Source organism: Callionymus lyra, chromosome 3 (genome assembly GCF_982586985.1).
Source record: "Callionymus lyra chromosome 3, fCalLyr1.hap1.1, whole genome shotgun sequence".
Classification (NCBI taxonomy): Eukaryota; Metazoa; Chordata; class Actinopteri; order Syngnathiformes; family Callionymidae; genus Callionymus; species Callionymus lyra.
In genome coordinates, this window is record NC_141820.1 from 33,862,495 (window position 1) to 33,887,832 (window position 25,338).

The following is a 25,338-nucleotide window of genomic DNA, read 5'->3' on the forward strand; positions in this document are numbered from 1 at the left end:
TGCAAGGCTACATATACAGTAAGTTGATGTGTAACAGATACATTATCCTCTCTTTAGTGGATTTCATTAAACAATAACATTTAAAAGACTAAAAAAAAGGAGAGAAAAAACGTTAAACCAAGTTAAACTCAACTTTTCGATTTGCTAGCCTGCTAGCATTACATAGCTAAATACCACTGATATCTGGTCATCACATGCTAATAGACAGTTAGCTAACTTACTGGAAGTAGTCTGGCCTCAATTATATGAGGAAACAGACCGGAATCTTCTTTATGTTCACTGTGAGCAAACAAAAAGCTCAAATATTAGTCCAACTTTGAAAGAGTTCATCGTTTTATTTTACAGCTCTTAATAACTACAAGCAGAAAACTTTGAATTTCGTGACGTGGGTGTGGCCTCTCCAGTGGAGGCTTGATTGACAGCCATCAATCTTATGGTCTTAGTTAAAATTCAGAAACTTGTTAACACAACATAGGATTTATTTTTGAGGCCTCTGTAAACAATAAAATAAATAAAATGGCACACAAAATAAGCGGTAGAAAAAAAACGCATTCAGGCAGTCATCCTAAACAGGATTTGTACATATTAAATGAACTTAAGTTTATTTCAGTTTATATTATTATTAACTTGAAATGTAGTTGCCAGTTTTCATTTTTTGGGCAAGCTGAGCTTTAGTATAAGAATCAGAGCCTATATAAAGGGTTTCCTGCTCAATTCTTTTAAAATGCATTTGTAAATTTGACCCCTCATACCACAAATATATTAAGTAATTGTTATTTGTATAGCGCTTTTCCAGACCAGGGTCACAAAGCGCTTAAACAATCAAAACAATATTCAATAAAGTATATATTTTAAAGGGCAAGATAAAATAAATTGATATTACTAATATAACAAGTATTATGGAAAGCACCTTCAAAGTAAATAAGAAACCAACCTCAACATGAAATAATATTTTTGCAGTAGTCAAAACTGAAAGACTGAGGGAATTATTGTTTATTGATTGTATGCAGCAGGTTATAAATTCATGTAAAACTAATCCATTCGCAGGTGTGTGCAAAAGAAACACTGGAAACAAAAGGCGTCAATCTTTAAAACATTTTATTGATTAAAGCAACTTACAGTCAAGCAAACAGAGTGAACTATATTAAGTGATATGTATTCACATTATGTCCTAACAGGGTGTACAGCATATTTTGGGAAGCAAACTTGTTAACAAAACAGGAAAAACGGTAAACAGAAATCAAAGCTTACAGGTTTACAACAAGCCTGACAACTTAGCAGTGGATGTGAACAAACTCAGCATTGTAAAGACCCTCACCAGGAACAGGAATGACAGCAAAAATCAGTTTTGGCATGTGGTTTAAATAAAAGGAGAACTAATGGAGGGAGGCTTGAATTCACGCTGCTGTGCTTTTGACAGAAATACTTTGGTCACTTTGCTGGAGAAACTAATGAGAAATCTGGAGCGTCCCGGGAGCAGACTCAAGGTTTGACAGGCGTATCAGGAGATGATTGTCAAGTTCGTAGCGTGGAATTCAACACTCTACTCTCCAGGACGGCTCCTACATTCACAGGAGGTAGATGGGATTCGGGATTTCAAATATCCATAATTTGCTCTAAGGCCAATTCAGAAGCACTAATAATGAAGTTTTTTGTTAAGACAAAGGTGCAGGTGAGCAGATGGAGCCCTTTTTCTACCAGAGTCAACAGTCATAGTCCAGCTCCGGGTTGAGGGGTGTCGATGTCGGTAAACTACATTTTTATCTTTAATTTTGGCAATACAAAAAAAAAAAAAAAAAAAACGAGACAAATGATGTAGCGACAGCTACAAGAGGAGTCCAGTGATGGTACTGATTGCATAAATGTTACTGAATGGTCACGAGGCACAAACTGTGACATTCAAACCTCCCAAACAGGATTTAGAAATTCGTCAGACAATATGAAGTACACTAAAGAAGAAAAGTCAATGCAGCATATTTCAGGCTTATGAGGTACTTCATGAATGCAAATATATATATTTATATATCTCAAACGTTTTAGAAAAGCTCTTCAGAAGACATTATTCCGTATAATCCCTATTAATAGCTTAAAATACCTCGTCAGTTTCTTTACGTTTGTCATTTTCAGAGTGCTTTGTACGTGCAAAACACAAATACTGATCTTTCTTTGCAGCATCTAGACACATAGTTGCATGAAAGTCATCAACGGGAGTTATTGTGCAGCAGATTCTGTTTGAAATTTGAGTGAGATAGAAAAGCGGGAGAGCAACAAGGGTCACGACAAAAGGCACAAACAGATTTTTTTTTAAGTGAGAGTGAAACTCGTGTGTACCTTTTGAAGTTTAAAAGAACGCGGTGCTAGATGTGTTCCAAGAGTGTTTGTTCCCTTTGTGAATGGTCACTTTCTTTGCGACTGCTCGGTAGAAACGTTAGCCTTGTCGTGCTAGCTTGGCAGTTACAATTGTGACTTTATTGCGGCGCACTTTCTACTGTTCAAACCTCCCGACTTGAGCTTTGAACTGGAGCCTCTACTCATCTGAAATCCTACATTATTGCTGTGTACTTCCATCTGCTTCAAACCATGTCGGCATCTTAACAATTTGTTTGCCTCCAATGACATAATTTGGTCCCTAAAATGTCCATCAAAACCAGCAATTACTTCTTAAGCATTCGTCTAATCCGGCTCATCTCACAATACTCGAAATTTTCCATCATGCTTTTTGTGTTGGCCATCAGTGAGAGGTAGTTTTTTTATTTTTTATTTCAAGCCGATTCATGTCAACTTTGACAAAGACATGTCTTGGAGTTAAACTCTAACTACGTCAGAGAAAATTAGGGCTAATAAGCATTGCATGAATTCAGGTTGAATGTGTTGCATGGACAACTATGATAATGCAACAGAAAAATGTATGCTTTTTTTTTTGTATTAATTCAACATTCCTTTTCTAAATCATGTTGCTCATACAAGTTGATAATCAAAGAAAAACAAATGCGTGCTACTACCCAACATATCACATTGGAACCAAGAGGATGGAAAGAGAAATAGTATTCAAGTGTGAGAACAAGAGTGAATATGATTTAAAAGAAAAAAAAAAGAAAAAAAAGATGATTTGGGAATTTGTGTGTCGTTTGCCAACGGTGTGTGAACTACAGCTCAATATGTAGAATAAGTAAGTAAGTAATTTTTATTTGTATAGCACTTTTCAAGTCCTATATATGCAGAGAGGAGGTTTTATTGCCCGTCTATGAATGTTGTTATGTTTTGTAAAACACTTTTCCTCAGGGGAAGTTGGGAGGATAAGAATAGAATTTGAGTAATGGGTGCCACACAAACCTACAAAAAAAAACAACCCAAATCTAACAGCGAATAGGTCATGGCTAGTCAGTTACAACACACACTTAAAAACGTTTAAAATGAAAACCAACACTACCTTATGCAAGCCAGTGTCAAGAGTTCCAAAAAAAAATTGTGAGCGAATGCAGGCATTATCTAAACAAAAACCTAAAATCTAACACTCAAGAAAAAAGGCTTTACAAGAGTCAAACAAATGTACTCGTGGGATCTCCCATCAACAAAACCCCGTCCTAGTACATTCATGGTTATTTGGTTAAATGAAATAAGCTCCTACTCTACGAGGCAAAGATTACTGTACAAGGTTCCATGTGTATATTATATATATATGTAGATGGAAAGTCCATTACTACTATGTTCACAAAAAAGCTTATGTTTAGCCATTTTAACAACCTGGGTGAGGTTACGCCCAACACGGTTGTGATCGGCGACTAAGGTGATTGTGTGCATATGAGAGCTGGAACCATCACGGCTCTTTAACATGATCAGAATTAAAATCAGCACTGGGTTCTGTACGACTCTCTCAAGTGTGCGAGTGAGAAACCTTAATAGTATTGAAGGTTTGAATGCCAGTGAAACGTTTATTGAACAAACTCTACGCCAACATGATTAATGACGTGGTCAGGCCTAAATGGCCAATAAAACATAGTGGAATGATGCATTTACCCTCAGGATTACACCATAACTAAACGTTTGATAGATTAAATTAAAAAAAGAGACTTTTCCAATGATTTGAATGAATAAATAAAATTTGCACTGTCTTAGATGGTGCTTTTTTTGGGTTCCTTTAATCGTTTGTTCCACACACATTCATGAATACACATTTCACTGTACAGATTTGTTGACACACCACACTTTTTTCGAGAAATAAACTTGCATCTCCACACAGAACTTTGGCATCACAGCTCACAGAAAGCTCCACAGCTTCAATCAGTTAGAGTTGACAGCTGTTGCATTGTAACCCAGCATTGCTAGAACAGGCGACAAAAAACGGGCGGCTACATTTTTGAGAATTTCTCGGCAAGTCGTAGACGGAAAAAAAAAGCCAACAGATTATCACTGAGGAAAAGATGCAGCACGACGGTCACAAAGTCTATTCAGGTTTAGTGCAATAGTTTGTTTTTAATTGTCTGTGTCTACAACAGGTAACGTCGTTGTGATCTGATAATATAAGGTGCTATAATAGTTGGTATGAACATGATAATGGAGTAACAAAACATAAAAAACTAACGTGATGAACGCACACTAGTTAGTTTAATATTAAACTTATGCCAAAATATTTAGACATCATTACCTCAGAGCTGACATAAATATGTAATTACTGGCTTACATTGAACTCTGCCTTTATAGTTCAACATTAAAAAAAACAAACAAAACTATAAGTAAGTCATTTTTATTTGTATAGCGTCAATTGTATTCATTTCTAATCAACTCATTTTAAACTCGAATCTAGCATCAAAATAAATTTCTGTCTTAAGTTAAAAGGTAAAAAGATTTTTTTATTTCAATTTATTTGAATCTAATTTAGTCAATGCAGAGTTCAGGAGATCACTTTGGTGTGCAATCATCTTGGCTACATTTAAAAATCCAAATGACGCAAATGCTCCCTGTTGACGTGTTAGCATGGTTGCTAAACCAGCATATTGTGCTTCCATTTGTAAATTATTGTGCATCCTTTAAATATGAATCATTAACAGTCTCGTGGATGACGGCGAGCTCTGAATAAGGTTTAACGGAGCTGTGGATACGAGGTTAAAATTAAGGTGCCGGATGTTTCACTGGTGCATAGGATTGAAACAGAATGAAAACGATAGGAATATAAACATAAAAACCCACTTGCTTGGCTCCGTTTTTTTTTTTATAAGAATGAAAAAGTATGAACGACAGAAGGTGATGCAAACCAAGCGTTTAATCTTCCACCTCTGCTGCCAATGCAAGACTCCTAACAATGCCAAAGCAGATAGCAGGGGTAATTATACGGAAATGGCCAGCAGTGTGATGTTACCATTACACTTTTACAGGTAACAAGAGGTAGAACACGCAGCCATTTCCACACAATTACACCGGTGTCGCACTATATGGTCGCTCCCTTTGTCTACAGGGGAACACAAATCCATGCTAAGTGTTCTGCTATCAAAAGTGCATCCAAATTTACACGTTGTGAGACCAGCACCAAGAACAACGTTGACATCATAACAGTAAATATCAAGTACATGATTTTTCAGAATGCCCCACAAACACAGTCAGTCGGATCTCTAGCTGCTTTCCAGGAAAAGACTACATAAAAGGTTAAAGAAAAAAGAGGGAAGAGTCAACATGTTTTCAAATGATTCAGCACATTCTGTCCAACGTTGCTTCAGGAAATCCAGTGAGGCTTTGACAGAAAACTAATAGCACCTCAAATGTGTCATTGTGCTTCTATTACTTAGTGAATATTTAACAATAATCTTTTTTGGCTATGAAAAAAAAAAACATTTAGTTGTTGAGATGGAGAAAAAGAAAATCATGCCATCACCAGAGAACAGTGTACAATTTGGGATTTGACTTGAAGCGAATGCTACAGGCATATATCAGCAGGCAGAATGTTTTGAGGTGTGTCAATCAGATTCTTTAAACCCAATTTCAATCGTACAGTGTTTCTCCGTCTGGAAACTGAAAAGCAGATGGAAACGACTATGAAGCATGCAAATAAAACCACAAGGCAAGAAGCCCTGATTATCTTCATCTAGAAATGATTATAAGATTAGAGGACTCTCTTCTAAATCTCTTATAAATTCTGCATAGTTAGAAAAACTAGAAACATTCGCTGGCCTCACTTGGTAGTAAATGTTGGCCAGGATATTTAGAAATAAATGGAATTATTGGTCAGACTTATACCAGTCATTTAAAGGCAAAGGGATGTTTTTTTTGTGTACAAATAGTCATACATTTTGACTGTAAAGGGCCATCATTATGAAAAATCTCTTAGAATTCTGCATTATGCAAAATATACCTCATTATCAACATCTGTATATAGAAAAGTTAATGTGCATAACCCCCAATGTTTGTTCATGGAGAAAATATTAAAATCAAAGCCTATGTGGGGTGGTTATTAAAAATCAGTTGGCTAAAAGATTCTTACAGGCAACACTATTTTGTACCAAGAGCCTACATTTGTACACCCCACACAACGTAACTGAAAAAAGAAAACACTAGCCTGCTGTTATTTACATTAAACGTATAAAGTAAGAATGGCATCACACTCTACATGCATATTATTTTAGCAGTATGATTGAAATTAAAAGACAAATAAAAAGAAAAGTGAGCAAAAAAAAGTTCTCATTACTGCTCTATGTTGATTTCTACATCATGTGTCATGATCATGGCTCAAGGTTGAACATAAAAAGATATCCTTGTTGGGAACCAGTCCCAATCGTATTCCCTGAAAAGGGCTTAACAGAATAAAAAGTTCTTTCACAAACTATAGGAAACAAACACGGAAAGAACTAAATGTTTGTTCAAGATTCTTTTTGCCGCTTCTGCTGTGATAGACTTGGCATTAAATGCAATGTATGTAAAGGACAAATACTGAAACCTAGCAGAGGCAGGTGACATTAGTTTTACATAAATGACGGTTCAAAACAAATGGCACTTTCATCACATAGTGCCCTATGTGAAGGTCGAACAACCTTGAACGTGATAAGTACTTTAGTCCCGATTCAAGTACCCATGCTTGGTCAGTGCACTTTGCTTCCATTGGCTGATAAATAAATTTCGTAAGTGACGACACAAACGTGTGATCGTGGTCGAGAGCGACGGAGAAGGGCGTTGGTTTGTTAAAAACAAACCAATGAAACTGGTCTGAGTTAGGAAACTATGATCTTGTAACATTGGTTCTTTCATACGGAGAAAAAAAAATTAAAAATTAAAAACACTTTCCAGTCCCATATTTGGTTCTTGTGATTTTTGAGAGTTTCCCCCTGATCGTGTCTGAAGTACAATTGTTGGCATGCAGGAGAGTGAGATGATGATAAAAACCACTGTGACACTACAGCTAACGGTGGAGGGTAGTGTGTCCCATCAGTGGGTCTCACCCACGCTGACTTGAGCCCTCAGGCAAAGTACATGGTGCGCAGGGTGTCCTGGTGGATCTGCACCGCCTTGGCCAGGGCCTGGTGGTCCCGACCGTTGCTCTGGCCTGACGTGTGACTTCCCTCAGCACTGCCGGAAGAAAACAACTCTACATTAGTCTTTGGGTGGTAGATAAACATGATTCTGAACGCAGTTGGACTGTCTAGCCGGTTAGGCAATAATAGGAATAGGGCTTGTATATCAAATTTTGATTAAAAAAAAACAAACAACTTTAGTATGTCCACTGTAGCTGAACTTCATAGGAACAATTAACGCAATATTACCATTGAGAAAATATATTTTACCTGTCGTGTTCTTTGTCCACCAAGTGATAGCGAGCTCGAAAAGCCACCAGATGGGCGTAGTACGCTGGTGCGGGAATGGAAACAGAACGAGTGCAGCGCACATACGTGTGGCACAGCTGGTAGGTAAGGACCTGCAGTTCATCTGAGGAGAAGTGGTTGTCGTCCCAGAGCACGTGGTAGTGAGAAGGCCTGCTGGTGCCCTGCGGGTCGAGAGCAACAGAATGTGTGAGGCAAAGGTGAGTTTCATCATCAGTATTCACCGCAAAACACAAGCTTACCTGAATACCGGCGTGACTACAAAGATAGAAGTCAAACTCAGACGGGTGGGTGATTTTGGTGTCCACTGTAGTGCCTGCGGGGATGTTGCCACTCTTTCCAACCTTTAGGAATTTCAAACAAACATTATTATCAACTTACTTACGTGGGAGTTCAATGAAAAGCTGTATCATGATTACTGACCCTCTCGTTGCGGTCGGTGCAGAACAATCTAGTGTGATGTCTCTTCTGAACCACAACAAAGGTGATGCCAGGTTGGTAGTCTTTCTCCAGTTTGATGCAGGCTTCTCTTATGGCAAGCAGCTCGTGCTGCAGTACCTGCAGGTGAACCTGTCATGTTAAGTCGGCATCTTAAAATGGCAAGTTCTCGGACATACAGCCTCTTACCTGGTGAAATTGGCCTTCGGAGATGCCGTCCCGATAGTAGATGATCCTGGTGGGCTTGAAGCGGGTGGACTTGTAGAACTGAATCAGCAGCTCCCTCACCATGGTGGCCAGGTCCTGGATGATGTCCTGACGGTGCTGCTGCACCCGCACAGTGGCGCAGTAGCGACTGGGATGGGCGTCCATGCTTCCAACGACCTTCAAGAAAAAGATTAAGATTGTGTCAACAAAATTCACAAGAATAAAGTTGTCCGTCAAACTTACAGCAGCAATTGATGGTTTCTTTCCATCTCCAGCAGGAGGATGAGTCACATCAGCACCAAGAAAGATCACCGGCTGCTGAAACACCAAAGGCCTGGCAAGATGATAGTCAGAATTATTTATTTATGACAGCGAGTACTAGTCTTTGAACAACCTCAAACTACTAACTCACCGGCCCTGTGGGAGGAGGATGTTGTTGACACCACCCAGCTTCACATTGATCTTCAGGCAGAGGTTGGACAAAGTCTGGGGGGTCGTCTTCTGCACGTTTTTAACCTGGACACATTGAGTGGCCATGCCGAGGACCGTGTCTCCAACTCGTTTGACTTCAGCTAAATAAACAAAAACAGTCAAAGTCAGCCTTCTATCTGGAGACGCTGTATTCAAGGGGTCTTACCATAGACGGGAGTCTTCCCAGGCAGGATGACGACAACCAGCTGGAGGCCCTGGTACGTGTACTTGAGGTGTCGGAACATCGGTTCTACACTGTCTGCCCCTTGAGCGTACTTGCAGAAGCACGGCTGACCCTGGATTGGCATTCCCGCATCCCGGGATATCTTTCGAAGTTGGTCGGTGAACGCTCTGTAAGAACAGACAATCGACTTGATAACGGGTACAAAAGTGCAGGTATATACATCTACACGCTCTTCTCTACCATTTCTTTATGTCAGTGCACCTCCCAACCAGTCACACTCAGGAACTGAGCCTGCCTGTTGAGAGGATGTTTTTTTTCCCGCCCACTGTCACAAATTGTGAATCAGTTACTGTTGATTTACTGGGACCGGTTTTTCCTTTATATAGTTTTATTTAAACTGTAGTAGTGTCTTGAGATAACTCTTTTATGATTCAACACTTTAAATACAATTGACCCAAATGTGTCATGTGCATTAATAACTCGATAGCAGGGGATGTAAATACTTGTAAAATTGATCATCAACACTCACTTGAGAAGGATTTCTGTACATTGCCTCTGGGGTGCGAAGCATGCGATGGCCCACACTTTGATCTCAATGCCAGTGTGAAACTGCTTGTTTCTCATGTCCCACACTCCTTGGATGGGCGTGGCTATTGCTTTGTTCTGAAATGAACGAGACCGTCAAACAACATGCTGCGTGGCATTAAAAGAGAACAGGAATTTTAACGTACCCTGCCTCCATACAGGATAGAAGGTGCTTGCAGAACTCTGCCGTTCACTTCAGTCATCTCATCCCTCACCAACACCCCAAATTCACGGACATAAGGATCTGTGTTGAAGTTCGCACTTCGCATCTGGAGCAGAAGGAGCCGTGTAAGAACCAATGTGTACACTTCTTATTGTCAAGTTAAAATAAAACAGAGGGCTCTCACCAATTTACTGATCTCATCCTGGCGGTCTGGGGCCGATCTGGCTGTGGCCCTGATCATCGTGGATGTCTGATTGTCCGTGAGCTTCTTGATGCAGCGCTGTCCAGCCACGATGTTGCAGACCTTAAAATAGTTCAATCGTATCAGAGACTTGTCCTGTAACGTTCCCAGCATGATAGAAATGTGAGCGCTCACCTCCAGTGGAAGATAAGTGTGCTTCTGTTCCTGTCCAACCTGTAGACAGGGTAAGTGAGGGTATCTCAGCATGAGTTTGTACTTGTCCTTGAAGTACTGTGCTACTGTGCATTCAATGGTTTGGCCATTCTCTTGCTGAAGGGGGAACCTAGAGAATGACAGAATTTTAGTGTAAGTTTGCATTTAAACAATGTTAAATCATGTTGATTTAAGAAATGGTGCACGTGGGAGTTCTTACGTTTGGTGGCTGGCTGGTCGCCTGGTTACGTTGCAGACTCTGTACTTTCTCTTCATCTGCCCACAGTGAGTGATCTCAACCTTCAATCCTTCAGAATGTCATCGGTTTAGATTCACCACAGAAATAAGATATAAATGTGCTTTCATACGACAAGTTTTACCTTTTATTTCCTTTGTAAACTTCACTCTTTGCGAGTCAGTTAAGGGCTTCTGTTGTTCTTCAATGCTTTTGAAATCCAAGACCTCGCACATGAACTCAATGACTGGCTGGGCTTTGTAGAATGCAGTAGCTGACACTGAAGAAAAAAATACAATTAAATCAGAAAAGGCACAAAATATGTTCGAAAAGAATTTGGGGAGAAAAATACCATCAATGTTGAGCATCATTTTCCAAAGTGAGGGCCTGACAGACTGGTGGAAACCAAACCACACTTCTCTGCCACCACCAAGAGGGTTCGAACAGCCTTCTGAAGGGGTGAAGAAGGAGCGTCCTACTGGAGTGTACCTGGAATTCATTTTAGTTTGAATTTCACACTTTCATTTAAGAGATCTTTACATTGAAGTACCAAATCTAACAATGAGATAAAATAATTAAATTGTTTGCAATAATCTTTTTTATAATATCTTCAAACTAGTGGCGAACTTACCTCATTGATGGCAAATGTCTCATGACTACATCTAGGGCTTGAATGGTCTCAAAAGGGACGCTAGGCAGTCGGCCTGCCAGGGCCTCATGCAGAGCCTGCAGACTGACACAGGACACCCACTTGATGGACACTTTAAAGCTGCGGTCTTTGCCTTCTCCAGGAATTGTCACCTCCAGCTCCACCTAGTGATAGGAAGACAGAAAATAATTCATAAGAGAACAGCTTCTTGCCAAATATATTTCAATATTATAAACAAAACGGTAGAGACCTTCTCTCTGCCGATTGGTAAAGGCATGGCAGTGTACAGGTTCTTTCTTCCATCATAAACTGGTTTCCGATCACCAAAGATCTGTGTTTTAAAGTGCTGGACCATGTGCTCCACAATTTCTCTATAAATAAATAAAAAATTAGACACTGAGTGGCAATGTGATCTTAAAAAAGACGAGTTCTGTTCTATCAAATACCTGTTGACTCTTCTGGGACATTTCTCCGGCTTGATGTCGATGTCATAATGGTAAACCTCAAGTTTGGGGATTTCCATCTCAAAGAAATTGGCCTGTAGCTTGATTGTCCTTCCCATTGTGCCAAAGTCTGGCCGTAATGGTGGTTTGAACACATACTCTGGAACTGGGGATGATGGCGGATCTGGTGGAAAACACAAGATACAGAATTTAATTTAAGCTGTTAAATGTTTATATAAAGACCTAATATGTTGTGTCGTTATAACTATATTGAGATTAAAGGAAACTGTATCATAAGGTTGAGATTCATAGATTTGAGTAAGAATACAACATCTTGCTTTTTTTTAAAGATGATAGGCCAACATTTCAAGTTTACAGACAATGTTTTATAATTAACCAGCTTCTACAAACATGCTAAACAACCAATGAATGTTCTTCTTCAAGACACAAACACAGGAACTAGGGAGTTTATCACATTCTTCTCATTTGTTCCTTTTAAGTAATTGCATGTCAATGCTTGTATTTTGAACCGATTTTGGTCAGACTGCTTTCATCTGTAAAGAGGTATTTACTTGTGATTGCCCAGTTAACGATCAAGTGGGTGGGGGGAGGCTGACCCCCTGATTTAGTTTGGCCACAGTACCCTCCCCCACTGGATGTTACAGGACAACATTACATTACAAAGTATATATAACTTCAACAAGCTACAAGTCAAAAAACAAAAGAAAATTAAGCACTTTATGGCTTGAAGGTGAGACATGGGAAACACCATGAAGAAGTACACAGTAGTACTAAGTCAAATACAGTAATGCACTAAACAAACTACCCAGTTGTTTTTTAAACAACTTTAAAACGTCTCTTATCTTTTTAACAATGGCAGCTACAAAAGCAATTCACCGGTTAAATTAAAAGTAAGAACGAGTGTCACAGAAACCAACACCAAACCATCAACAAATGTTGACAGTAATTACAGTTCAATTAAGATTTCTGACACCATATTTTCACTATGGGGCCAACAGTCGTAGCAATTATAACACAGATTCATGTTCTCAGTTGGGGGCCCACAAGTACAAGGAGAAGATGTACAAGTAAACCTAGAAAGACTCTACACAACAAAGCAGGAGCAAAAGGACAGTCCAAATATGGGAAAAAGGGGTCTTACCAGAACTTGCCGACCCAGACGAGCGAGGTCCCTCCGGCATCTCGGTGGCTGTGGAAAAAAGGTACAGTTTTTTATGTACATTCAAGAGTAATATGGCCAGGGTAGTTTACAATGCACTGCCTTCTACTACATCCACAGCAGCGTTTCAAATTCTTATCATCTTACACACAGATGGGGGGGGCGGGGGGTCAACAATCTGCCAATCTCTCAGCTGGTTCCGCCCAACTTACCCCCGGCAGCCCGTCTAAAATCATCCATGGTTGGTGTGTGTATCTATGCATGTATATTTAACGCACTGTATATTGCCAGGAATTTTAGAATCCCTTAACGAAAAAAATACATTCGCTTCACAGCTTGAAACTCCAGGTACACGAACAAAGGTGAAGGGAGGGGAAAGTTTTTCTTGGGTCTGACTATTCTTGCACGATGCAAACATATTAAATGTTTAAAAAAAAAAACGTCAAATGATCTGTTGGGTTCTGTATAGTTAGGGGACGATTTTGAATGGAGAAATAGGGAGTGAAAAGTAAGTTGTAGTTAGCTGTCGCCGACTCACGAAGAACAACGACGGTGAGATTATAAAAGATAGCGGTTAGTTTAGAATCCAGTTTAGGAAAAAATACATAGCATCAGTGTTTTGGGTTGAATCGAGACGAGTAAAGCTTCACAAATACAATGGGGGAGCAATACTGCTCCCCATAGATCACCAGCACAAGTTAGAGAAACGAGGTATCGTCGATGCTAACTTTGCTAACACGCTAGCTAAGCTTTGGCTAAAGCCTCCACTTAAGACCGGGCGAAGAGTACAAGTGAAATACAGGGATTAAGATGCTTTTGCGATAGCATGTGTGCAGCTAGGTGTACTTAGCGCGGTGCTGGACTTCGGTGTAGGGAATGTGGACTAGCTGTGCGGCGTTAGCTCCATGACTTACCTCCAGCAGGGGAATACATGTCGACGACTTTTTCAAACGAGCCGTGGGCGTCAAAACACTCCACTTTACGTTCGTCAAACGCGATCGAAACTCATCCGTGGGAGAAGAGCGTCCGAAGAGGCGAGCTCGGATGGGGGTCCAGCCAGGAAAAGAACGATATTAAGTTGACCGAGAAGTCGATATCTGGAGTCTCTCATCCTCGGCAGAGCCCCATCCCCCCAGACACAGTGAACGGTTGCTCGGAGCAGAGACGAATGACGGCGGGAGAGCCTCGCGTATTTACTTCCTGTTTCGCCCCTTTTACAGCGGGCGTGACCCTCATGTCCAGTTCACATGTATGATAAGAAACGACCTCCGCGACCCCCAACTGACGAACTGAAAGCCTCTCAATAACATGATTTAAAAGAATAAAAAGATAGATATATTTGTTGTAATAAAACGACTCCTGCTAACCTTGATTTTCCACTTCAAAGGTTAGCATTTTAATTATGATCTGTTTCGCCAGTTCGAAACTTTAGTTGTACGTTTCTATCCGAGATTTCTAACGTGTAATAGTAAAAGTAAAATAATAATATAGCAACATAATCGTATTTCTTCTTGGCAATATATAAATATACTTAGCGATCTTGCGATCACGTAGGAGGAGAAGCATCTTGCAGCATAAAACTGTGACGTCACACGAACACTACGCGCTCAAATGATTTGACCGAAAAAACGGTGATGTAAGTGTAGAAATAAAATCATTATAATATATATTTTTTAAATCTAAAGCTGAATAAAAGCAACACCGGTCCAAGCAAGTTACCAACAAGCAGTCTAGTGAGAGAAGGAGTTTCCGGGGTGACGAGGTCAACCTTACTAGACGTGTTAGTAGAGAAAGCACATACATAACGCGAGTTACTGGTTTGTTACTTAAATCATCAACAATAAGATACAGGCTGTCTTGTTTTTTCACGACAGTATTGAAGAATACACTCAATTAAAGTGGGGTTAAAAATATTGAATTTATTTGCCGTTTGAACCACAACTATAAATACTCCAGAAAACTAATTTAAAGAGTTAAATGATCTATCTATGATCAAGTGACTACTCTTTACAAATCACCAACCAATGTAAACACAATAAGAATCAAACTGGATGTAACAGTTTGTGAATTTATAAAAAATATAAGATAAGACTTGTTTTATCCTACAGTGGGGAGAGAGCATGGTCACAGCAGCTCAATTTACACATAAAAACTTTTTTTTTTTAATTCACATAATTACAAAATGTACAAATAAAAAATAAAAGTTATATACACAATACAAATTATACATTTACAAAATATTATAAAAACTGTAAATACTAGAAATTATATAAAAGTGAATGGAAAAAAGGTGCAAACCACAACAGCCTTTACAACGATGACAATAGTTTTATTTGTTTTTGACACTGTTGTTGTGAAGACATGAGTCAGGTAGAAATATCACCCCAAATGTCTACATGCTAGGCTCTTAAATAACAATACATGTGATTTAAAAGTTTTCTTTTTTATATGAGGGTTAAAATTACATACTGTACATCCCAGTTCAACATGAACATCTTTAGTAAGGGGATTAAAAGAAAGATAATTGTGTGTCAGACATTTTTCCATTTGATGTGTTTTATTTTTTTATTTAAAAGGACAATGTGCAGTTACATTATAAAGATGGCTGTCCAAGATTTTAAGGTATTACATAGTAATATGTAAAGTGAGATGACATGTAAAATATTTAAATGTTTGATTATTTTAACCTTTTATTTGTATATTCAAAAAATTGTTATGTTAAGTCGACTCTTACATGCTGTTTATCTGTGGAGTAAACCATGCTTTCAATAAATTAGGCTCACGCATGTTACAGCCCAAACTCATTCACAGATATACTGTTGTAGTTCCAGTGCTGGTTAAGAAAGTAAGTAGAGCCTTCTGAACCAGCTATGTGAACACATTTACTTACAGAGCCACAGTTATACGGGATGCAGATAATACAACTTGGGTGGTGATAAATAATACGATATTTGAATTATTGTGTTTTTAATGGATTAAGTAAGTAAGTAAGTAAGTAATTTAGATTTGATTCAATGTATAGTGTTATACTGAACTATACAAGACACAAATTCAGCTGGTTCTTAAACATTTATTTTGCATTTCTGTCATTGGCTATTAAACATGGCCAACATGGTGCTTAAAACCCAATATGTTTAATATCTTAAATGATAGTTGTTCCTCGATTCTCCCTTAATCGATCTGCTGCAACCCACCACTTAAATCGTTTCATGTGAACTAGTACAACCTCTATTTTTTACCTACTCACCACACAACTACAATCTTCTCTCACATCGATTGTCTTTCTCTCCCTGCTCGTTCACGGTCTGTGATCAGTTAACAGCGCCCCCTGCCGTTGAAACTTGAACACTACCTCTATCCCGTCCACTCCCTACCGCACGCTCTTTGTTCTACACTTCTTTATCTTGTTGTAGTTTATATTTTATAATGTGTTGTCCACACTATTAAATGTCCTACTTTTGTCTAGTAAATCAACATTCTGCAATCGTCATGGCACAAAAAACTCAAACCAAACAAGGACAAGCCAAAATAAAAACCTGGACACAGGAAGCTATTCCCACCCATACAATAAAAATACTTGAATTATTAGTAGATTTATATTAAACATTCGACTGTATTTCACTTTTTCAAAACAACTATTAAACATTTTAATCCTATCATTGTAAACCTATCAGGGTTTGGTAGTTCCTGATTATTCGTTTTTAAAATGACATGCGGGTCCATACTTCTCCCACTAGTCGGCGCTATTGACCGCATAATAATAAGATTTAGGCATTGATTTGGAAGCCTGGCGAGATGGATTAGTGAAACACAAACGCACGGTTTAGAAGAGGCGCTAGAATGGAGGTGTGGTGAACAAGGCAGGTGCTGTATTACATGTACTTTCCTTATAGATAAGTCGTATTTGTTTAACCCACGCTATATTTTCAATTGTCATAACTTGATGATAATAAACTGACAAATGTACATTTCCCATCTCTTTGAAGCAAATAACATAACTATTTAGTTATTTGTATGTTCATCATAAAAAAACTTAACTTATTAATAGGCTTGCAATATTTTATACTGAGCATTATAATGGTCAATATGGTTATAATATTTACATTTTAACAATACATTATAATAGGATTCGATTATGCTTACTTAGTATTACTGATTATTTAATGGGGATTATATCATTTCATTCCCTAATATTATGGTTGTTTTCCCCATTGTTATTGAGTTCCAAATATTATAAAGTTTTGTAATAGTTATAAATACAATGTATTACAATATTATTGTTATTAAATACTACAATAAATGCAGGTATAAGTTTTGCTTAATGCTACAGGTAAATCGTGAAAAAAAATGAATAAAATAAGTTATTTTTCTTTTGCAGTGATTTAGTTGGTATTTTGATTCCGCTTTCAAGGTAAATAATATATTTCCACACATGCTTAGAGATATTTCCTTGTTTACACATTTTACTCCATAGGGTCTTAAAATAATAAAACCAGGACTTATAGATAAAACATTTCAACTAAATGTGTGGCTGCGTTGTAAGTAGTTTCTTGCCTTGAAGGCAGAACTTGCGAGAAAACCGTTATGTGACGCTCGTGATCGTCTCCTATAAATCGATGATCTATAAATCTCGACAATGCACTGGTGCTTTCCCTTGTCGAAGAAAACAGGCGGGGAGTGTGGCGGTGTGCGTGTGCGTGCGCGCTTGTGTGTGCGCCTCGGCCAATAGAACCAGATCCTCCCTGCAGTGCGTAAGAGCGCCATTGAGGATTTAAGTCTTTAGCTGTTCAGGAGCCTGCAGTCTTCAGCGGAGCTCCAACAATGCTCGTCTAGTGTCCACGTCACGTCGGAGCCTCTTTTTTTTTCTTGACACAAACCAAACAGACGAGTGTGTTTTCCTTTGAAGTATGACTGGAGTATTCGACCGGAGGACCCCGAGTGTGAAACCCGCAGACTTCCAGAGCTCGTTCCCACTCGCGACCATGCACCACCCGTCCCAGGAGTCTCCCACTTTACCCGAGTCCACCGCCACGGATTCAGGCTACTACAGTCCGGCCGCGGGGGGACTCCCTCACGGCTACTGCTCGCCCACGACCACCTCGTACGGAAAGCCCCTCAACGCCTACCAGTACCAGTACCCGGGTGTCAATGGATCCACTGGGAATTATTCCACCAAATCCTACTCCGACTACAGCTCGTACACGACGCCCGCCTACCACCAGTACGCTGGGACTTATAGCAGAGTGCAAGGCCAGCCGAGTCCACAAGGTACCGACTATTTTTCTGTCACGGAAGTATTTATGTAGGCCACTGTAATAAATAATAGATACATAATCAATATTGGCTGAAAATAATTAAATGGAAAAATAAACAATTAAACAACAAGCTGGCTGGACACGTCTCCAGTTAAAAAAAAGGAAACTATTCTGCCAGAAAATACTCTGTACTTTAACGTGTACTTTCGTGTTTTCAGAGAAAGAGATCGTAGAGCCAGAGGTGAGGATGGTGAACGGAAAGCCCAAAAAAGTGAGGAAACCACGGACGATCTACTCCAGTTTCCAGCTGGCCGCCCTGCAGAGACGCTTTCAAAACACCCAGTACCTGGCGCTGCCCGAGAGAGCCGAACTAGCAGCTTCACTGGGTCTGACGCAAACACAGGTGGGTTCTTGAACACAGTAGTAAAACAGATGGGTTTTTAAAACCACAATTGATTACAGGGTTGTGATTTAAATTGTAATTGAACTAGTGAAATAGTAGCGCTTCGTGCGTAATTGCGCCTCTTCACGTCTCTATTCTCAAAATAATCAATGTTTTTTTTAATGTTCGCAGGTAAAAATTTGGTTCCAGAACCGAAGATCCAAAATGAAAAAGATCATGAAGAACGGCGAGCTTCCTCCAGAGCACAGCCCGAGTTCCAGCGACCCCATGGCCTGCAACTCCCCTCAGTCCCCGGCCGTGTGGGACGCTCACGGACCCTCCAGGCCGCACAGTCTTCAACCTCAGAGCATCAGCACCAGTTCCGCAAACTTTTTGGAAAGCTCGGGATCATGGTTCAACTCAACCAGCAGCTCCATGGTTTCCCACCTCCAGACCCCAAATTCGATACAGCACTCGTTGGCTCTCGGAGCAGGGACGTTATATTAAAGCAAAAACCTCTTCATTTCCTTCCCCCCTTCTATCGGACTCGTTTTTTTTTTCAGAGGAATATGCAAAAAAAATTGTATTCGATGGCAGTCATAGAAGAAGCGTGTAAAATGTGTAAATGTGTGCATGTAATTTATTGCATTTTTTGGAAGACTATTAAACGTTTAAATGGACATTTTGATTCCAAATCGCAGACCGTCTTTCTTATTCGACCGGTAACTATTTTTTTAAATGTTTCATTTTTTTTCGTGTGTGTTTGTGTCTATTTTTGTTATTGTGTGAGTCTTAAATCACAGCAGTTCTCACTGACGAAAAAACACACTGATCTTTAATTTACAATAACCAGATTATAAACATATTGATACAAGTATATATTTATATACAAACAATTATACCGTATTATGTATATATTCTTTTTAAATATGTATACATATTTGTTTTGCTATAAAATGAAATTATTTATTTGTCCTCGGGATTATTCAAGAAACTATACTGTTATAAGAATTTGACTTTTAGAAAAACACTAATATAAGTAGTTAATTTAATTTCAATCAAAGAATATCCATCAGGTTTCACCCTCAATTTCAGTTATAATTTATTCTCATATAACATTTGTATAATTCAATTAAAAGGAGAAAAATAATAATTGATTCAGTTTATTCTTATTCAATCTCCTACTTTATATTCTATTTGTATTGCTATATAATCCTGCCAGATTGGTGAGTTTGGGTGTGTGGAAAAGGTTCGGTGGTAAGGATGGAGCCAGTTCCTCGGCGTTTATAAAAAAAAAAAAAATGTCTGCCTCGCTGCAGACAGTCTGCAGTCTCTCTCGCTTTGTGTCCCCTACAATTAGCTGCTTTGAATGGCAGAGAGGAGGCGAGGGGGCGGCACGGAGATCTGAGACAATCCGCATTCCTGTGGGGGTAGAGCGGCTCCAGAGCGCAGCCACTCCCGGCCGCAGCCCACCTTCCGGGTAAACTAGAAAAAAAGGAGAAAGAAAGAAAAGAAAAAAAATCCTCCACAATCTCACCATGTTATTATCAGGCAGTAATACCACCGCTACACAAACCACCACATGCGCATTTGTGGATTATATATAGATCCAGATTGATTCATCAATTAGAGATTCAAGTGTTTACTTTGTAATTAATCATTAATATTACATTTTATTTTTTTTATCTCAGGTTGAGCTGGCGTTCAATCCTGATCTTAGTTGCGGCCTTTTAAACTCGCATGGCACGCACACACGCATAAACCCGCGGGCACACGCACGGCCTATAGCAGGTGAACACAAACACTGTGGCTGACAACGGTTTGCTCGTGAGCGCTCAGGTGAGGATCTAGAGAATTCAAACCTTCCGCCACACACAATACAGGTGAGCAATAAAGATTTGAAAACGGCACGTGCACATGCCTCAAATCGTGCACACACACACAGCCACACACACACACACACACACACACCACCATTACATCGAGAGCCGCCATTTATTTCCAAAGTGAACATTTTCCACTCAGCGAGTTTTTGCAAATCGAGTCTAAATAATGACGCCGGGCTCCACTGGACAGACTCAACTGTAACACTCCACAATAATTATTCCTCAGGATTAGGGCCCCCATTATCATAATCTGGACATTGACAATTACCTATAATTTGCAAAGATGCGCTTTGGTTCTTGATTGCAGAGAGTTTTTTTCCACGCTTGCCATCACTAAACAGTGACAGTAATAACAGCTAATTTTGCAGGCAATATATAAGAGCTTACCGTGCTGTGCAAACACTTTTCCACCTGGCTTTGCTTATTCACCAGCAGCGGTGAAACTGCGCTCCATACTCAGGCTGTCTTTGGAAGGCAGAGGAAGGTAAGAGAGCTGATTTATTTCTATCGTGCGTCGTTGTTTTACACGATACTGATGTCGTCTTATCCATGTGCTTTAAAGATGGATGAATGTGTGTGTGTGCGAGAGGAATGCTGCTGCTTATACATCGATTTGAATCAGTTAAAACTGCAATATTGGATCTTATTTATCATTTAAGTCGCAACTCTATGAGTGATAATGACGTTTATTGGACGGAAAATACCGAGGAAACACGAGCGTGAAGCCTGTTAATACTGACACCCCGTCACCACGGATATGCAAATTGATCACATGACCATAGGTAGCGAAAAATAACGAGCTAATAATGTATATTAAGATTAATTTTATAATGTTTTATTATTACATTGTTTTAGTGGAAACGTATTTACGTGCGAATGTAAAATTATTTTTACATAATATTTGAAAATCTGACACGATAAAATAAAATTGGTCTTATCATAAATTCTAATGCTACTTTTAATTTTGAATTGTATTCATTGTAGGCCTTTCCAATTCAATTGAACTATTAGAGTGTTTAAAAATACTGTATAGTGTCTTGAGATAACTTTATTATGATAAGACACTTTAAATAAAATTGAATTGAAATTAATTCAATTGAAAAATGTTTGTCGCGTGCGAGCAACTGTAAAGTGCCAATCTTGACTTGTGTCCTGCTGAGACAGTATTAATGGTTTATAAGGAAGTGATCACAGAAGCATCTGCTGAACAGAGATGATGTCGATTAATTAATAACAACCAATGAGAATAAAGGACGCGGTAAATGAAGGGGATAGGCGTGACTAATAGAAGCACAACACATGATGGATGGTTAATAACACCGAAAGAAGATATTGAATCTGCAAGTGTTCCCACATTTCCGTTGTTATTGCGCTCATATCGTTTGTGTGGATTTCATCATCGTCATGCCACATAACAAACCAGACTTCAAGTTCATATACGAACAATTCATTGCAATTTATTGATGCTCTGGGATCAGATTGGATGGGCCCCTGCAGCAGCGAGAAGGCCCCACAAGAGGCCCCCAGGTAGACTGAATGCGCACCAGTGGGACATCCACGTCTTGACAGCTGCATGCATGAATCCTTTCAGCGTTAAGTTTCTTTTTTTGTCGGGTAATGTGCCAGGCGCTCACTCTTTCAGGCAATTTGTATATGAATAAGCAGATCATTTCTCTTTTGTTCCATCTGTGCTACCTCAAATCCAAATAAAGATGCCTTTTTAGTATTAAAAGTGGTAGAAAATTACAGGTAATTATCTTTGACGGTAAAAACGCTGTAATCAGCGGGCTGCATCAGAAATTACCCTAATTACGCCCGCATTTATGAGAAAGAGGGGGAAAAAAGCATCACTTGGATAAAAACCCACAAATTGTCCCAAATATCTCCTTCATATTGAACGCCAGTGCAGCTGGCTGCTTTGTTCCGCATCGATCCCGTGGAGCTTTGGCATTAAACGGCCTGCATTAGGACGGAGAGGAGGGAGAACACTGTCAATACTTCTAATAATTGGGTGAAAAACGAGCTGGACCCAAATGTCTTTGAGGACGGGTGCTGGGTAAGTTCATTTCCTCTGCTCTTCACCAACCACTGAGCTTTAGTCTGGTATCTTAAAGAAACTGTTTTTTTTATCTATTTACGCACCGAATATTTTTAATACGATGTTGGCCAAATACGAGTGGATTCGATAGAAATTATGAAGCAAAGCGTCTCTTTTTTTGAGCCACTGTTTACTCAATCTGACAAAACATAAAAAGAGTATTTACAACTTTTTTTTTTTTTTAACAAACAGACAATGTGCTGTTGGGAAAAAAACAACCAGAGAAAACATCTCTTCATCACGGCACGATTGTCCACAGTCTTCGCCCGCGAGGCGTCAATGTCTCTATTTGGTTTGTGACAGCGATCAAACAGTTGTGCGCGTGCACTGATCCAGGTCCAAGTGCGCGCGGCTGAGTGTCATCCATGGAGAGGCGTCTGCTCCCTGTTGGGTCAGTCTATCTCTGCATGGAGTCCTGGTGAGGCGACGAGTACCAGTGAGAGTAGCCGGGCATGTAGCTGTTGGCGGGCATGTTTACTCCTTTCGAGGTGGCCGTCACGTCCCAGATGGGAGGGATGCTGGGCGAGTGTGGGGAAAGGGACATGGAGCCCGGGAGAGGGTCGCTCTCGTGGGGGTTCCCGCCTTGCTTTAGCAGCTTCTTGAACTTGGACCTCTTGTTCTGGAACCAGATCTTTACCTGTAAAGAGACATGGGCGCGTTGAGGGTGATGATGCTGAATGGATCAAGAGATGCTGTTGGTGTCCCACCTGTGTTTGGGTCAGACCCAGAGACGCGGCCAGTTCGGCACGCTCTGGTAACGCGAGGTACTGGGTTTGCTGGAACCGATGGTTGAGCGCTTGGAGCTGCAGACTAGAATAGATGGTCCTGGGTTTGCGGATCTTCTTCCCTTTGCCATTAAAGCGAATCTCTCCGTTTTCAATCACTGTCGTTTTCTGCTGCTCTGCAACAAAAACAACCAGTATGTGCAGGCTGAATATCAATTGGACTTCTCCTACAAATACATATTTACACTTAATTGAGAAATACACGTGATCCATAGTCGTTGGATTTTATTATGACCAATAACGTTATAACTGTGACGTAATATCTAACACAAATATATTACAATTATTTTAAAAAAACAAGGAGAAAAACACACCATCATTATTTTTTTACTAAGTATCCTAAATACAATAATGTGTGTATACGTTTATGCGAGTGATGAGCAAGAGTCGTTAATAACTGCGTTTGATGATCACGTGACAAGTATAATAGAAATGTATCAGTAACAGTAACATTGGTCAAATACTACGACCAAGATAACGTCAAATACCATTTGCATAACAATAAAATATAGTTTGTTTGTTATCTTATTTTATTATTTTATTATGTACCGCTACCACAAAAAAAATATCCTATGTTGTGTTTACAACACTGGCAATACAAGTTTCTGATTTATACTTTATTTTTATACTGTTTTAATTCCAAACAATCAAATTGCGTTTAACTGTATAATAATGAAATATGCAATACGAACATTAAATACATGCAGTGTTTGCTCAAGGTGCTTATTATGAGGTAAGAAAAAAAAAAACTTTATATGGCAAATGACGTGATAATACTGCACCAACTGCATATAATTGATAGTCTGCTGAAAGCATGATTAATTCAATCATAAAACGTCGCGTTAAGCTGTAAATATAATGCTCGGAGCCACTTCTAACCACTGTTGCTCTCGTAAAACACAACGAGCTGGAGGATAAATTGTCAGGGAAAAAAAAACACCCAATAATAAATGAGGCGAATAATGGCTTTCAACATTTGTTTCTTGATCCGGATTGCACATAAGTCCTCTGTCACATTTAGGATATTGCTGGTAATGACATGTCAATTAAATGCTAATTACAGCATTCGAGGCGCGCGCTGTCTAATCTCTGACTATGGGTGAGGATTGCGGGGATCACACCCCGGCATTAAAGCGCGTGGATGGTGGGAGCAGCACCGGCGCAGAGGTTTATTAATCCGAGCAGATCTGACGGGACAGACTCGGGGTCGATCTTCAGATCACAGGTTGGTTGAAAAAAAAATCTGTGGGTTCTCTTACCTGTGCCGTCTAACCGCGTCTGTCCGCCCGTGTTGTTGTGGTAGGATGGCAGGTACGGGCTGTGGTGCGGGTGGCTCACGTAAGGGTAGGGTATGGACCTGTTGTAGGTGTTGGTCCCGGGGTAGGTGCTGTTGTCGTGCTGGTGGTGCGGCCCGGAGTGCAGGCAGTGAAGTGGGTAGTGGCCGCTGGCCATCGACGGAGAGCTCTGCTGCGACTGCTGCCCAAACTCCATGAACGCAGACTTGGACGAGTCCTGCGCCTCCAGACCGTCAGCCATCGTAGTCATGGTCATCATCGAATTTTCTGCCTTGAGAGCACTCACCCCCCTCTCTCTCAAAAAAAAAAAAAAAAAAAAAAAAAAAATCAGGTTTCTCTCCCGTTTGCCGAGGCTTGTGGTCTCACTCCCCCCCCCACTCCTGCTCGGATCTGGATTTTTACACCGTCTTCTCGTGCGCGGATGTTCCCGCTATAAGTATAAGCTTGTAGATATAAGTTAAGATTTAATGTGGATTCTGTTAAAATTGAGCCCCGGCTTCCAGACTTGATGCAGACACTACAACTAAAATGGTTTTGTCTGCAAAGGGCAGCGCCTCCCTATTGGTCACGCGAGGCAACGTCATCAGCGCCGCGTGCCTCACGGAGCCTCGCTGGAGTTAACCCACCTAACCAGCTCCCACCAGCACCGCGGGGGAATAATCCACTGTGGGAAAGACGTCTAATTCCTGCAGACAAGATTCACACGTACCATTGCCCACTTTTGTTTCCTTTTTTTCTCACCAAAAACATCAGTGTTAAAGATGCACCGCAGATTATTTTACAACAAATGTGTTAAATTAAATACATTTTATAAAAGCATCTTTAAATAATTTATTGTTACTTACAAAAGTCGTATTCTTGCAGCTACTAATAAAGGCATAATTTA

The 25,338-nt window shown here is 39.8% G+C and overlaps 3 protein-coding genes across 4 annotated transcripts; 1 reads left to right on the forward strand and 2 right to left on the reverse strand.

Moving 5' to 3' along the window:
* Nucleotides 1-1,081: 1,081 nt before the first annotated feature.
* On the reverse strand, nt 1,082-13,906 carry ago2 (argonaute RISC catalytic component 2). Of its 2 annotated transcripts, none has more exons than XM_087787647.1 (20): nt 13,666-13,906; nt 12,734-12,781; nt 11,575-11,755; nt 11,379-11,499; nt 11,111-11,292; nt 10,832-10,968; nt 10,625-10,759; nt 10,465-10,552; nt 10,227-10,374; nt 10,035-10,154; nt 9,834-9,956; nt 9,632-9,765; nt 9,085-9,269; nt 8,860-9,019; nt 8,691-8,781; nt 8,430-8,624; nt 8,226-8,372; nt 8,045-8,146; nt 7,767-7,966; nt 1,082-7,551 (listed from the first exon to the last, which is right to left on the reverse strand). In XM_087787647.1, exons 1-20 carry the CDS (start codon nt 13,682-13,684, stop codon nt 7,443-7,445), a joined length of 2,625 nt encoding a protein of 874 aa, XP_087643773.1. In that variant the 5' UTR covers nt 13,685-13,906; the 3' UTR covers nt 1,082-7,442. The 2 variants fall into 2 exon arrangements, with proteins under 2 accessions (XP_087643773.1, XP_087643774.1); XM_087787648.1 differs by having other exon boundaries at nt 8,226-8,360; nt 13,666-13,905.
* Nucleotides 13,907-17,514: 3,608 nt separating this feature from the next.
* Nucleotides 17,515-19,076, forward strand: dlx5a (distal-less homeobox 5a). The gene is made up of 3 exons (XM_087787632.1): nt 17,515-18,019; nt 18,225-18,409; nt 18,581-19,076. Exons 1-3 carry the CDS (start codon nt 17,659-17,661, stop codon nt 18,893-18,895), a joined length of 861 nt encoding a protein of 286 aa, XP_087643758.1. The 5' UTR covers nt 17,515-17,658; the 3' UTR covers nt 18,896-19,076.
* A 2,719-nt stretch (nt 19,077-21,795) lies between these two features.
* dlx6a (distal-less homeobox 6a) lies at nt 21,796-25,117 on the reverse strand. Its single transcript, XM_087787651.1, has 3 exons — nt 24,417-25,117; nt 23,080-23,273; nt 21,796-23,009 (listed from the first exon to the last, which is right to left on the reverse strand). Exons 1-3 carry the CDS (start codon nt 24,709-24,711, stop codon nt 22,770-22,772), a joined length of 729 nt encoding a protein of 242 aa, XP_087643777.1. The 5' UTR covers nt 24,712-25,117; the 3' UTR covers nt 21,796-22,769.
* Between the last annotated feature and the right edge of the window lie 221 nt (nt 25,118-25,338).

What these genes read in the sequence shown, in the direction of transcription:
- ago2 (XM_087787647.1), bottom strand. An exon ending in GTCTGGGTCGGCAAGTTCTG is followed by an intron (nt 11,756 to 12,733) that starts GTAAGACCCCTT and finishes GTTTTCCACCAG; the next exon opens with ATCCGCCATCATCCCCAGTT. An exon ending in TGTCCCAGAAGAGTCAACAG is followed by an intron (nt 11,500 to 11,574) that starts GTATTTGATAGA and finishes ATTTATTTATAG; the next exon opens with AGAAATTGTGGAGCACATGG.
- dlx5a (XM_087787632.1), top strand. Translation starts at nt 17,659, where the DNA reads ATGACTGGAGTATTCGACCGGAGGACCCCGAGTGTGAAACCCGCAGAC. An exon ending in AGGCCAGCCGAGTCCACAAG is followed by an intron (nt 18,020 to 18,224) that starts GTACCGACTATT and finishes TCGTGTTTTCAG; the next exon opens with AGAAAGAGATCGTAGAGCCA. An exon ending in TGGGTCTGACGCAAACACAG is followed by an intron (nt 18,410 to 18,580) that starts GTGGGTTCTTGA and finishes TAATGTTCGCAG; the next exon opens with GTAAAAATTTGGTTCCAGAA.
- dlx6a (XM_087787651.1), bottom strand. Translation starts at nt 24,711, where the DNA reads ATGATGACCATGACTACGATGGCTGACGGTCTGGAGGCGCAGGACTCG. An exon ending in GACGCGGTTAGACGGCACAG is followed by an intron (nt 23,274 to 24,416) that starts GTAAGAGAACCC and finishes TTTTTGTTGCAG; the next exon opens with AGCAGCAGAAAACGACAGTG. An exon ending in TGGGTCTGACCCAAACACAG is followed by an intron (nt 23,010 to 23,079) that starts GTGGGACACCAA and finishes GTCTCTTTACAG; the next exon opens with GTAAAGATCTGGTTCCAGAA.